Genomic DNA, 15,190 nt, shown 5'->3' on the forward strand with positions numbered 1-15,190 from the left:
ACACACATACACACACTCAGAGACACAGAGAGACAGACAGCACAGAGGCACACAGACACACAGACACAGACATACAGACACAGTGCATACACAGACCCAAACACAGACACAAACACACAGACACACACATACACACACTCAGAGACACACAGAGGCACACAGACACACAGACACAGACATACAGACACAGTGCATACACAAACACAAACACACAGACACAAACACACAGACACACACACACAGACACACACACATAGACACACACACACAGACACACACACAGACACAAACACACAGACACACACATACACACACTCAGAGACACACAGAGACAGACAGCACAGAGGCACACAGACACACAGACACGGACATACAGACACAGGTGCATACACAGACCCAAACACAGACACAAACACACAGACACACACATACAGACACATAGGCACAGAGGCACACAGACACACAGACACAGGCGTGTGTACACGCGGACACACACACACAGATGGAGACATGCATACACACAGACATACAGACACAGGCGCATACATAGACCCAAATGCAGACACAGACACACACATACACACACTCAGACAGACATGCACAGAGGCACAGAGAGACACAGACACACAGGCGCACGCACACACACACAGAGATGGAGACACCCATACACATAGACATACAGACACAGGTGCATACACAGACACACACACATACACACACACAGACAGAGACACATAGAGGCAGACACACACAGAGGCACTGAGAGACACAGACACACAGGCGCGTGTGTACACACACACACACGCATACACACAGAGATGGAGACACACACACACAGACACACAGACACAGGTGCATACATAGACCCAAACACAGACACAAACACAGACACACACATAGACACACTCAGACAGAGACACACAGAGACAGACACACACAGCAACACAGACACATAGGCATGCGCACATGCACACACACACACACAGAAATGGAGACGCTCATACACACAGACATACAAACACAAACACAGACACGCACAGACGGAGACACAGAGACAGAAACACACAGGCACACGATGCACACTCCTAGGACCCATGGGCCCTGTCCTGGGCATGTCCACCCTGGGTCAGGACCCTGGATTGGAGAGGGCATACGTGGGCCACGAAGTCATTACAGGATGGGGTCAGAGGTAACCCGGAAGGAGGAGGAGGAGGGGAACTGGGAGGAGGCTGCCCACCCAGTGACTGGTCAGCCGTGACCCTCTGCAGAGCATGCCTGAGCCCCGCTCCTGGCTGATAACACTGGGGAGGGTTAACTTTTCAGCCCTGTCTCCAGATAAAGGGCCACACTTTCCTTGCTAGTAGGACAGTTTGTAAACTCCCAGTTGCCTTTGAAATTCTCAAGGGTGGTTTCTCTTCCCCTGGTGTGTGTATGTGTGGATGGGTGGGGACACGTGGTTAAGCCTTGGCAATGATCCCAACCCTGGCACTGCCCTCCCCCGCTGCCCAGGAAGCCCACGGACCTGCAGAACTTGGCTCCTGGCACCAACCCACCTTTCATGACTCTTGATGGTAAAGTCAAGACAGACGTGAGTAAGATCGAGGAGTTCTTAGAGGAGAAACTGGCTCCCCCGAGGTGGGCCTCGTCAAAACCAGTGTTGGCAACTTGGTTGTCACTTTTCCCCGTTCACAGACAGTTCTAAAGCTCCAACACTGTGTGTTGGCTTTCTGTGGCCATGGCGCTTACCTCCTGAGCTGTACCTGTGGTGTGCCACAGGAAACGCAGTGAGATTAGAAGCCCTGAGTCTAGGTGGCTGGGATTTCGCTGCTCTGCACCTGCCATTTGGCAATTAGGGCTTGATGGCAGGAAGTGGGGAGGAAGTGGGCCGATGTCAAGTGGGTGGCCTGTTTCTGCTGGCCTGTTGGGAGCATATGTTACACACAGCATTGCAGCAGGGTGGGCCTTAAGGGAACCCTCTAGTTCATCATCTTTATTTCAGGAGGAAGAGAACAAAGACCAGCAAGGCTAGGGGGCCCTCCGTCCCAGGAAGAAAACGGTCCATCCAGTGCTTTACTCCTGGATGGTGTTGCTCCCAACTTTCAAGATGGAAAGATTAGGAAAACATTTAAGGAGCAGTTTTCATTTTTATATCTGCTCAGAGAAAGTCATTTCTTCCCTTCCCGCTTTGTATTCTCCCAACTCAAACATTGCTGATCTGTGATACTCTCGCTTTGAACTTTTCAAGGTACCTAAGCTGGGGACCCAACACCCTGAATCTAACTCTGCCAGAAATGACGTGTTTGCCAAGTTCTCAGCATTTATAAAAAACACCAAGAAGGATGCAAACGAGAGAGTCCCTCCCATCTTCCTGTTTTCTCCATGGATCTCCATTCTGCCTCTGGTGTGGCTTCTTATGAGATGTGGGGAATTCTGCCTCACTGCACAGTGGGGAGGGACCTGTGTATAGAAATAAGGAAAAAGTACCTCCCACTCTGAGCCTGCACATGGGTTTCAGGGACTGAGTGCTTTTCTAGAGATTGTCCAGAAAAGGACATTTTTAGGAGAAAATCATCACCACCAGTGATTCCTCTCCCATGGAATTCAGGGTGAATGAACCTTCTGTTGGTGCTTCCTTCATTATGTGATTTTCACAAAGATTTTTTTTTAATTTTTAATTAAAAAAATTTTTTTGGTTACATTGTGTGGCATGTGGGATCTAAGTTCCCTGACTCTGAATTGGAAATGCAAAGCCTTTTTTAGTTTTTTATTTTTAGTGGAATATAATTGCTTTACCATATTGTGTTGGTTTTTGCCATACATCAACATGAATCAGCCATAGGTTACACCCGACCCTCCCTCTTGAGCCTCCCTCCCACCTCCCACCCCATCCCACCTGGAAAGCACAAGTCTTAACCATTCAGTTCGGTTCAGTCACTCAGTCACATCTGACTCTTTGCGACCCCATGGGCTGCAGCACGCCAGGCCTCCCTGTCCACCACCAACTCCTGAGTTTACCCAAACTCATGTCCATTGAGTCAGTGATGCCCACCATGAAAGTTTCTCCATATGGATTTTTGAATAAATGAATGAGTTCTAGAAGCAGCAGTGTTGTGTAGACAGTAGAATTCTTTTCCAAGGAGAAGTGAATCTTTTATTTAGATCTCATAAACCCACCTGTCTCCTTCCTGACTCTCTTAACACTCACTGGCCAAGTCTCAGGAGGGAAGGGACAAATTCCTTTTTTTTTTTTTTTTTTGATATCTAGAGAGAGGAGGGCAGGAGGAGAAGGGGATGACAGAGGATGAGATGATTGGATGGCATCATCGACCCAATGGACATGAGTTTGAGCAAGTTCTGGGAGATGGGGAAGGACAGGGAAGCCTGGTGTGCTGCCGTCCACGGGGTCATAAAGAGTCAGACACAACTGAGCGACTGAACAGTAACAAAGACAGAGGAGACGTGGACTTCCATGGCTCATCTTCGTTGTTTTCTGCTTTCCCATTTTCGTTTATGAAAGGAACCTGTTAAAGGCCTGAAGAAGCTGGATAGCTATCTGAACAGCCCCCTGCCGGATGAGGTAGATGCCCACAGCACCGAGGAAGCTGCTGTTTCTGGAAGGAAGTTCCTGGATGGCAATGAGCTCATGCTGGCTGACTGCAATCTCTTACCCAAGCTCCACATTATTAAGGTTTGTCCTTCCTTGTACCTCGGGTGCTGAATACATGAATGGGGCTTTGTTTCATTTTGTTTTGACTTGTGTTTTTTTTTTTTTTTTGCCAAGACAATCTAAAACAGGGTTTCTTGAATTTAAAAGTATAGCTCATTTCTGTTTGCGGCAGCCAAGCCCCAAGTTTGAGATCTGTGGGTGCTATTCTCAGATGTTCCTTGGAGGTTCTCATAAAGTATATGAGAGCTTGGCTCCCATCCCTCCATCCTCACAGCTTCTCTTTTCCAGTCTTAACTGCCACAGCCTAAAGACAAGCTATGTGAAAGCAACTTGAGGGAATACATTGATTATAGCTGGTGTTTCACACTCCAGGCTGGGAGATGGTGTTTGGAATCTGCGAGGATTAAAATGTGAACTTGGGAAATTCCCTGGTGGTGGTCCCGTGGTTGGGACTCAGCGCTTTTGCTGGGGTGGCCTGGGTTCAATCCCTGGGTGGGCAACTAAGATCCTGCAAGCTGAGCAGTGCAGTCCAAAAACAAAAACAACAACCAAAAAAACTGAGCCAACCTTGGGGAAAAAAAGTGAATTGAGTCAATTGTTGGTGATGGGAAGAGTGAGCCTAACCCTGGGATAAGGGAGGAGGTTGGCTCTTAACACAGAACCCTTAGAGCTGGTGAGCAGCTCACAGCTCCTCGGCTGGACCACGTATGGCAGCCTGTTTTCCCAGGTAATCAAACATGAAATAAAAGTCGCTGGCCATGTATAATTAGGGTTTAAAGATTCCCTAGACCAGTGGTTCTACAACATTAGTAGGCATAAGAATTGTGCCTACTAATTTAGAAAATGTGCCTGCTCAGGGGCTCCAGTCATCTCTGATTCTTTGCGACCCCATGGACTACAGCTCCCCAGACTCCTCTGTCCATGGGATTTTCCCAACAATGTTACTGGAGTGAGTTACCATGCCCTCCTCAAGGGGATTTTCCTGACCCAGGGATTGAATCCACATCTCCTGCAATGCAGATGGCTTCTTTATTGCTGAGCCACCAAGGAAGCCCTGTTAGAAATGTAAACCCCTCAATTCAGCCCCTGATATATATAATCAGAATTTCAGGGAGTGACTCTGAAATTCAAAAGCAGATGGCCCCACCCTTGGACTCCTTAGTTATGGCTGCTCTCTGAAGTGCCCCAGTCTGGCTGGCCCTCACAGCTGTTAGTTGTTGTATCATTATCACTGTTGGTATGCCTTTGGTCCTCAGTGTCCCTAGATTCCCCAGGAAGAAGCCCAACCCTTGTTCGGAGGCATCCTTATTATTCAGATCATACCAGGTCCAGAACTAGGTCTTTGGTATAAGGATAGGGTGATGGGAGAGAAGACATAGGGAAATACAAGTCAAGAACCTTTTGTTCTAATAATGCATTTATTTGGCATTTTAGTTCAGTTCAGTCACTGGGTTGTGTCCAACTCTTTGCGACCCCATGGACTGCAGCATGCCAGGCTTCTTTGTTTGAGGACAGAGCGTGGAGTGGGCCAAGAGAGGCAGGGACCAGCTTTACAGAGATGAGATCACTGTGGAGGCAGAGCTGAAGGTGAAACTGTTCAGAGGTGCCACCTGTGTGTTCTGCCACTGTCCTCTGACCCAAAGGAACAGGGAGGGGAGGTGGAGGGGAGGAGAGAAGGAAAGAGGCATTCTGCTTTGTGACTGCTGAGCAGAGAAAAGAAATAAGCTTGGAATCACTCAGAAGAGAGACTGTAGATGACCTCAGCATCACTTTTAGCCACAGCGACCTCCTCCTAATCCTCACAGTGGAGGAGGCACTAACCCTGACTTTGATCTTGACTCTCATGTGTCTCTGGGCAGAGTATAGAGCGGTGTTTGATTAGCAGGTGGAAAAGTTAAAGGGTTAGTCACTCAGTTGTGTCTGACTCTGTGACCCATGGACTCTAGCCCACCAGGCTCCTCCATTCATGGAATTATCCAGGCAAGAATACTAGAGTGGGCTGTCATTTCCTTCTCCAGGGGATCTTCCTGACCAGGGGTTGAACCTGGGTCTTCTGCACTGCAGGAAGATTCTTTACCATTTGAGCCACCAGGGAAGGCCCTTGATGAGCAGGTGTTTGAGAATAAATATCCAAATTGGTCTTCCTGCTGCCTGGCCTTACTCCCAATGCTCTCCACCTTGTTTTTAAGCAAATAGTAAGTCCAACGGGTCTGCTCATTAAAAGATGTTTAGTAACCAAAAGGAATCCAAGTGGGACCTCTATGTGGATAGAGATGATCACAAAGAAGAAGGGGAAGGGTTAAATAGAACAAAAGAGAAAAAGGCAGATGAGAAACACCTCTCTGGTTAAGATTGGTCCAGTAAACCAAAGAACTTTTCAGACAGATGCTTCTCTACAGCCTCAAAAAAATGAAAGAGAACATGATTCCTTCCCTGATGGCTTAATGGGTAAAAAACCCACCTGCAAGGCAGAAAACACAGGAGACATGGGTTTGATCCCTTGTTGGGAATATGCCCTGAAGTAGGAAATAGCAACCCACTCCAGTATTCTTGGGTGAAAAATCCCATGGACAGAGGAGCCTGGTGGGCTATAGTCCATGGGATCTCAAAAGAGTTGGACATGACTGAGCTACTCAGCATAGCAAACAAACCTTTGGAGAAAGGGCTCAAAGACAAGTCACAAAGTGTCAAAAAATATAATCTCACAAAGAGGATGAAAATGAAACTGGTAGAACTGAAAAAAAAATAAAACTTAAAAACAAAGCAATTTCAGAAATTGTTTAGAAGTTGTATTAGGAGTAGCAAGAGGTGGAAAGTGACTTTCCAGAAATTCATCAAGGATTTTTAGGACAACCTGAGGAAACTCTCTCAAATTGAATGGAGAAGAAGCAAGAGGTAAAGGTGATTAGAGAGAATCCAGGTGCACATAATCAGGAACAAGAGGACCAGAAAGAAAAAAAGAGGAAAAAGCAGACTCAAAGGTAAAGTGTTTTGAACTAAAGGATGATCTGAATGAACTAAAGGATGAACTAAAGGATGATGATCTGCTATTACTTTAAACAGCAATCCATGTTTAGAAAAATATTGTCCTGAACAGTCAACACACTATGTATGATATAACTGGTAAATTACTGAACTTTGACAATAAAAAAGAACCCTTTGCGTGCCCGATGATAATGATAATCGTACTAATAATAAAAGGTAAGGCCGTCTACACAACAGAGAAATTAGACTAGCCTCATATGTCTCTATAGTGAGGTGAAAGTGTTGGTTGCTCGGTCATGTTTGACTCTTTGCAACCCCCTGGACTATAGCCTGCCAGGCTCCCATGTTCATTGAATTCTCCAGGCAAGAATACTGGCATGGTGATGACATAAATCAAAGCAAGATCCTCTATGACCCACCTCCTAGAGTATCAGAAATAAAAACAAAAGTAAACAAGTGGGACCTGATTAAACTTAAAAACTTTTGCACAGCAAAGGAAACTAAAAGCAAGGTGAAAAGACAGCCCTTAGAATGGGAGAAAATAATAGCAAATGAAACAACTGACAAAGGATTAATGTCCAAAATACACAAGCAGCTCATACAACTCAATGCCAGAAAAACAAACAACCCAGTCAAAAAGTGGGAAAAATACCTAAATAGACATTTATCCAAAGAAGACATACAGATGGCTAACAAACAAAAATATGAAAAGATGCTCAGCATCGCTCATTATTAGAGAAATGCAAATCAAAACCACAATAAGATATCACCTCATACCAGTCAGAATGGCCCTCACCAAAAAGTCTACAAGCAATAAATTCTGGAGAGGGTATGGACAAAAGGGAACGCTCTTGCACTGTTGGTGAGAATTCAAATTGATACAGCCACTATGGAAGATGGTAAGGAGATTCCTTAAAAAACTAGGAATAAAACCACCATATGACCCAGCAATCCCACTCCTAGACATATACCCTGAAGAAACCAAAATTTAAAAAAACACATGTATCCCATTGTTCATTGCAGCACTATTTACAATAGCTAGAACATGGAAGCAACCTAGCTGTCCATAGATAGATGAATGGATAAAAAAGTTGTGGTACATATACACAATGGAAGATTACTCAGCCATAAAAAGGAATGCATTTGAGTCATTCTAATGAGGTGGATGAACCTAGAACCTATTATACAGAGTGAAGTAAGTCAGGAAGAGAGATAAATATCATATTCTAATGCATATATACAGAATCTAGAAAAATGGTACTGAAGAATTTATTTACAAGGCAGCAATGGAGAAACAGACATAGAGAATAAACTTATGGACAAGGGAGAGGGGAGGAGAGGGTGAGATGTATGGAGACAGTAACATGGAAACTTACATTACTGTATGTAAAATAGATGGCCATCGGGAATTTGCTGTGTGGCCCAGGAAACTCAAACAGCGGCTCTGTATCAATGGAGAGGAGTGGGATGGGGAGGGAGACGGGAGGGAGGTTCAAAAGGGAGAGAATATATGTATGCCTGTGGCTGGTTCATGTTGAAGTTTGACAGAAAACAACAAAATTCTATAAAGCAATTATCCTTCAATTAAAAAAATAAAGAATACTGGAGTGGGTTGTCATTCCCTTCTCTGCAGGATTCTAGGATCACATTAAAAGCCAGAAAACAGTGTTTTAACAGTTAAAGGATTGGGGACTTCCCTGGTGTCCCAGTGGTTAAGAATCCACCTTCCAATGCAGGGGGCGCAGGTTCGATGCCTGGTCAGGGAACTCAGAGCCCACATGCTTTGGGGCAGCTAAGCCCATGCACTGCAACTAGAGAAGCCTGCGTGCCACAGCGAAGACCCAGGACAGGCAGTAGTTAAAGGATTATAGGAAAGGATGTGTGATGTAAGAATTTTATATCCAAGTAAATTGTTGCTTTTACCTAGGCTTCTGGTCTTGATGCAATAAACACTCTGAGCCATTTTGTAAAAATAAAATTTCTATATGATGACATAATAAAAAAGGATGATAAAATAAGAATCCAGGAACAGAGAAGGTGTGTGGTATAAAAGGATTGGTGGTAGATCTGAAACCAGAACTAAAACTCAACAGCAGTGGGAATTAGAGCTACAGGACTGAATCAGATATAGTAAACTTCGATTTTCACACCATTGGAAGGAAGATGATAGATCAGAAATGAAGAGAAGTGTAAGTATAATAATATCCTTGCTTATTACCAGGAGTAAGTAGAGGTCAATCAAAGAATAGTTGATAAATCAAGAAATAAAGAATTCCTATTATTTAAAGTTATATAGGAAACCACTACCCACTCCAGTATTCTTGCCTGGGAAATTCCATAACAGAGGAGCCTGGCAGGTCCATGCAGTCACAAAGAGTCAGACACAACTTAGCAACTAAGCAACAACAATGACTGCAAGAGTTAAAACAGACCATAAACCTTCCAAACCACCAGAGAGGGAAACACACACATACATAAATGCAAAAATATTTACAGGAAGTTGGGAAACAAAGTATTACGTTAATAAGATAGGATATAAAACAAGTTTACATTTATGAGAGGCACACATGGAATAAATTTACTCAGAATGTTTGGGTAAAGCAAAAGCAGGCAAATGCAAACAAAAGAAAAGCACGAGTCTTGGCATTAATCTCTAGTAAGATTGAATTCAAGTAAAAGATAATTATTTAGGAGGCTCTATGAAAAGATATGTGATCCTGTCTTACTGCATCATTAGCTCCCGGCTTCCAAAATCTGAGAAATAAGTCCCGAAGATCTTCTAATTGGTGACAGATTCAACATTCATGTTGTCCAAACATCCCGGGAGCCAATATAATGGGAAATACTGTCCTTCCAAGTATTGTTGTTCAGTTGCTCAGTAGTGCCCAACTCTTTGGGACCCCATGGACTGCAGCATGCCAGGCTTCCCTGTCCTTCACTGTCTCCTGGAGTTTACTCAAACTCATGTCCATTGAGTAGGTGATGCCATCCAGCCATCTCATCTTCTGTTGTCCCCTTCTCCTCCTGATTTCAATCTTTCCCAGCATCAGGGTCTTGTCCAATGAGTCAGCTCTTCGCATCACTTGGCCAAGTATTGGAACTTTAGCATCAGTCCTCTCAATGAATATTCAGGATTGATTTCCTTTTGGATTGCCTGATTGAATCTCCTTGCAGTCCAAGGGACTCTCAAGAGTCTTCTCCAACACCACAGTCCAAAAGCATCTGTTCTTTGGCACTCAGCTTTCTTTACAGTCCAACTCTCACATCCATACATGACTTATGGAAAAACCATAGCTTTGACTATATGCATATTTGTTGGCAAAGTGATGTCTTTGCTTTTTAATAAGCTGTCTAGGTTTATCATAGCTTTCCAAGTATTTGTCCCCCCAAATTCATATATAAGTTAGACCCAAGTCCTAACTCCCGATATCTCAAAACTGATCTTATTTGGAAATAGAGTTTTTGCAGATGTAATTAGTCAAGATGAGATCATATTAATTGATTAGGAGCAGTATAACAGGCCCCAATTTTCCTCTATTGCAAAGAAATAGAGGAAAACAACAGAATGGGAAAGACTAGAGATCTCTTCAAGAAAATTAGAGATACCAAGGGAACATTTCATGCAAAGATGGGCTCAATAAAGGACAGAAATGGTATGGACCTAACAGAAGCAGAAGATATTAAGAAGAGGTGGCAAGAATACACAGAAGAACTGTACAAAAAAGATCTTCACGACCAAGATAATCACGATGGTGTGACCACTCACCTAGAGCCAGACATCCTGGAATGTGAAGTCAAGTGGGCCTTAGAAAGCATCACTACAAACAAAGCTAGTGGAGATGATGGAATTCCAGTTGAGCTATTTCAAATCCTGAAAGATGATGCTGTGAAAGTGCTGCACTCAATATGCCAGCAAATTTGGAAAACTCAGCAGTGGCCACAGGACTGGAAAAGGTCAGTTTTCATTCCAATCCCAAAGAAAGGCAATGCCAAAGAATGCTCAAACTACCGCACAATTGCACTCATCTCACATGCTAGTAAAGTAATGCTCAAAATTCTCCAAGCCAGGCTTCAGCAATATGTGAACCATGAACTTCCCAATGTTCAAGCTGGTTTTAGAAAAGGCAGAGGAACCAGAGAACAAATTGCCAACATCTGCTGGATCATGGAAAAAGCTAGAGAGTTCAGAAAAAACATCTATTTCTGTTTTATTGACTACGCCAAAGCTTTTGACTGTGTGGATCACAATAAACTGTGGAAAATTCTGAAAGAGATGGGAATACCAGACCATCTGACCTCTTGAGAAATCTGTATGCAGGTCAGGAAGCAACAGTTAGAACTGGACATGGAACAACAGACTGGTTCCAAATAGGAAAAGGAGTTCGTCAAGGCTGTATATTGTCACCCTGTTTATTTAACTTATATGAAGAGTACATCATGAGAAACGCTGGACTGGAAGAAGCACAAGCTGGAATCAAGATTGCCGGGAGAAATATCAATAACCTCAGATATGCAGATAACACCACCCTTATGACAGAAAGTGAAGAGGAACTAAAAAGCCTCTTGATGAAAGTGAAAGAGGAGAGTGAAAAAGTTGGCTTAAAGCTCAACATTCAGAAAACGAAGATCATGGCATCCGGTCCCATCACTTCATGGGAAATAGACGGGGAAACAGTGGAAACAGTGTCAGACTTTATTTTGGGGGGCTCCAAAGTCACTGCAGATGGTGATTGCAGCCATGAAATTAAAAGACGCTTACTCCTTGGAAGGAAAGTTATGACCAACCTAGACAGCATATTGAAAAGCAGAGACATTACTTTGCCAACAAAGGTCTGTCTAGTCAAGGCTATGGTTTTTCCAGTGATCATGTATGGATGTGAGATTTGGACTGTGAAGAAGGCTGAGTGCCGAAGAATTGATGCTTTTGAACTGTGATGTTGGAGAAGACTCTTGAGAGTCCCCTGGACTGCAAGGAGATCCAACCAGTCCATTCTGAAGGAGATCAGCCCTGGGATTTCTTTGGAAGGAATGATGCTAAAGCTGAAACTCCAGTACTTTGGCCACCTCATGTGAAGAGTTGACTCATTGGAAAAGACTCTGATGCTGGGAAGGATTGGGGGCAGGAGGAGAAGGGGACGACAGAGGATGAGATGGCTGGATGGCATCACTGACTCACTGGACATGAGTCTGAGTGAACTCCGGGAGTTGGTGTTGGACAGGGTGGCCTGGCATGCTGCAATTCATGGGGTGGCAAAGAGTCGGACATGATTGAGTGGCTGAACTGAACTGAACTGAATGGGCCCCTAATCCAACATGACAGATGTTCTTATAAAAGGGAATTTGGATCCAGAGACACCAACACAGGGAAAGTTCCAGGTAGAGACTGGAGCTGTGCTCCCATGAGCCAGAAACAGGGAGAGACCTGGAACGGATCTTTCCCCGGAGGCTTCAGAGGGAGCCCGGCCCTGCTGACACCGTGATCTTGGATTCTGGGGCCTCCAGGAGTGTGGGAGAAGATATTTCTGTTGTTTCAAGCCACCCACAGTTGTAGTACTTTGTTAAGGCAACCCCAGGGAACTCATACCATCTACAAGAGTATACACCCTCCTTTGTGATGAATTCCCAGTGACACCCTCCAGCCAGAGGAGACATCTCACACCACTGTGTTTTCATGATATCCATTCTTAGCTACCCCATCCTTAAGTAAGTAAGTGAAGTCGCTCAGTCATGTCCAACTCTTTGTGACCCCGTGGACTGTAGCCCACCAGGTTCCTCCATCCATGGGATTCTCCAGGCAAGAATACTGGAGCAGGTTGCCATTTCCTTCTCCAGGGGATCTTCCTGACCCAGGGATCGAACCCAGGTCTCCCACATTGCAGGCAGATGCTTTAACCTCTGAGGCACCTGGGAAGACATCCACTGTTTCCTTGAGAATAAGGATTTTTCAGTTCATGAATCTGCTCTCTGCACACGGTAGACCCACAGTGAAATGATCCTTTCAGGGGCAGAATGATGGAAATCCACAGGTGTAACATACCCAGGTACTTGGGGTTTCAGGAGGTGAGGTTCAGCAAATAGGAAAAAGAGGGCACTTCAAAGTGATCCTGGCACAATCTAAACTAAAGATCCAAACTGAACCTTTGAAAATGAAAGTGTTAGTCACTTCAGATCAGATCAGATCAGATCAGTCGCTCAGTCATGTCCGACTCTTTGCAACCCCATGAATCGCAGCATGCCAGGCCTCCCTGTCCAACACCAACTCCCGGAGTTCACTCAGACTCACGTCCATCGAGTCAGTGATTGACTCCAGCCATCTCATCCTCTGTCATCCCCTTCTCCTCCTGCCCCCAATGCCTCCCAGCATCAGAGTCTTTTCCAATGAGTCAACTCTTCGCATGAGGTGGCCAAAGTACTGGAGTTTCAGCTTTAGCATCGTTCCTTCCAAAGAACACCTAGGGCTGATCTCCTTCAGAATGGACTGGTTGGATCTCCTTGCAGTCCAAGGGACTCTCAAGAGTCTTCTCCAACACCTGGATCCCATGGATTGTCTCCTCTGCTCATGGGATTCTCTAGGCAAGAATACTGGAGTGAGTTGTCATGTCTTTCTCCAGGGGATCTTCCTGACCCAGGAATTGAACCCAGGTCTCCTGAATTGCAGGCAGACTCTTTACCATCTGAGCCATCTGAATCTTTAGGCACAAAATAACCCAGCAGCAGAACACAGGGAGAGAAAACTACTAGAATGACGAAGAGAAATCCACCAGATTACAGAGCAAGCTCAGGGCTTCCCTGGTGGCTCAGATGGTAAAGAATCTGCACAGGAGATTTGGGTTCAATCCTTGGGTAAAGAAGATCCCCTGGAGAAGGAAATAGTGGCCCACTCCAGTATTATTGCCAGGGAAATCTCATGGACAGAGGTGGGCTACAGTCCATGGGGTCACAAAAGAGCTGGACATGACTGAGCGACTAGACAATAAAGCAAATTCATGCCAGTGGGTCACGAGGACTATCTGTGATGAATGGGTGGGCATGGTTGTATAGCACCTCTGTTTTGAGTCCCATGCTCAGTATGCCCCCTGCAAACTCATATTGCAATTTGGGCAGCTTGAATGGCTGTAGGACGACATGGGAACTTGAGAAAGAATATATTACACGCCTCAGAAGAATTGATTGTCTGATGTAACTGCCTACGTTTGTGGGTTTTCCCTTTCTGACTGTTTCCTCTTCGTTTCCAGATCATGGCCAAGAGATACAGAGATTTTGAATTTCCTTCTGAAATGACTGGCATCTGGAGGTACTTGAACAATGTGTATGCTCGGGATGAATTCACAAACACATGTCCCGCTGACCAGGAGATTGAACACGCATATTCAGATGTTGCCAAAAGAATGAAGTGAAGCCAGACTGTTTTCTGTTTCCTTTCTCAGCTGTGTGAGCTAGACTATGGAAAGAGTGTCTCCTTTGCCTTTCCTTCCCAGTAACCATCCTTTGCAAAATAATGCTCCTACTTTAGTAATGTGGATACCATAGCATGATCCACTCAACAGGAAATTATTCCTAGCCTTGTAATTTGTCAGCTCACTTGTGTATCTGAATAATACCAGTTGTTATACACTCCAATTGTCTGGTTTATGCTCATTTATATCTTTGGCATTCCAGGACCTTGTAATCCATGATATTTAGGGCATGAGTTTTGCAGTTTAAGTTTCAAAGCAAATAATGCTTGGATTCAAGCCTTATCTATTATTAACCTCCTTTATCTTTTTAAAAAATGTGTTTTTCTGTGATAGTTTTCATAATCATGCATAGCCTTCTGCTCTAAAATGGTAGTTTAACTTTTTTAAAACAAAATTATTTTTATAATTACAAAGTGATACTCGCTTGTTTTAATATTTGAAACGAAGTCAGAAGGTATAAAAAAAGACAAGACAAAAGTCACCTAGAATTTCGCTACACTTAGATAACTGCTGATAATGTATTGGTGAGTATGTTCCAAGTGTTCAGACTCTTTCACACATATGCATTCAAATCACATATAATTTCCTGCCTCTGTGGTATTGTGTTAGTTTATTTTCAAGGACTGCTGAAGGGACCCCCTCCCCCCCACCGTCCCCGCCTTGGTAATACCTTGTTGGTCAGCCCTAGAGGACCTAAAACAAAAAGATTTGGCACCACAGAGTTCAAGAGGGCGCTTGTAGCCAAGTTTCAGAGGGATGGATAACCTCAGGGTCTACAGAGACGCAGGGACCTGCGAAGACCAGCGGGACCGGAAACTGGGGGCGGGGGGGGGGGGGGGGCAGCTCGACCGGAAGCTGTGTTCCTGCCTCCATGATGCCTCTGCCCCTGGTTCCAGGGAAGGCATGGAGGAGAGTGCCTTTCTGTGTTTCTCCTTCTGGCTTCCTTTTGGGGGGGCCTTCTCTTGCTCCCTCCCTCTCAGACACTACACCTGCAGGAGGACTCTGAACGTCATCTGTGTTTCAGAACCTCCCTTCCCCCTGTTGCAACATAGACCAAGCACATCTCGATTCTTAAGATGGC

General features: G+C 44.7%; 1 protein-coding gene across 1 annotated transcript; it reads left to right on the forward strand.

The window, feature by feature from the left end:
* Positions 1-3,514: 3,514 nt before the first annotated feature.
* Positions 3,515-14,272, forward strand: LOC113896324 (chloride intracellular channel protein 6-like; the record flags this gene model as incomplete). Its single annotated transcript, XM_027548557.1, has 2 exons — positions 3,515-3,688; positions 13,888-14,272. Coding segments are annotated over 2 exons (336 nt in total), but the record flags the coding sequence as incomplete, so codon positions are not given.
* Positions 14,273-15,190: the final 918 nt, after the last annotated feature.

Source organism: Bos indicus x Bos taurus, chromosome 1, assembly GCF_003369695.1.
Source record: "Bos indicus x Bos taurus breed Angus x Brahman F1 hybrid chromosome 1, Bos_hybrid_MaternalHap_v2.0, whole genome shotgun sequence".
Lineage (NCBI taxonomy): Eukaryota > Metazoa > Chordata > Mammalia > Artiodactyla > Bovidae > Bos > Bos indicus x Bos taurus.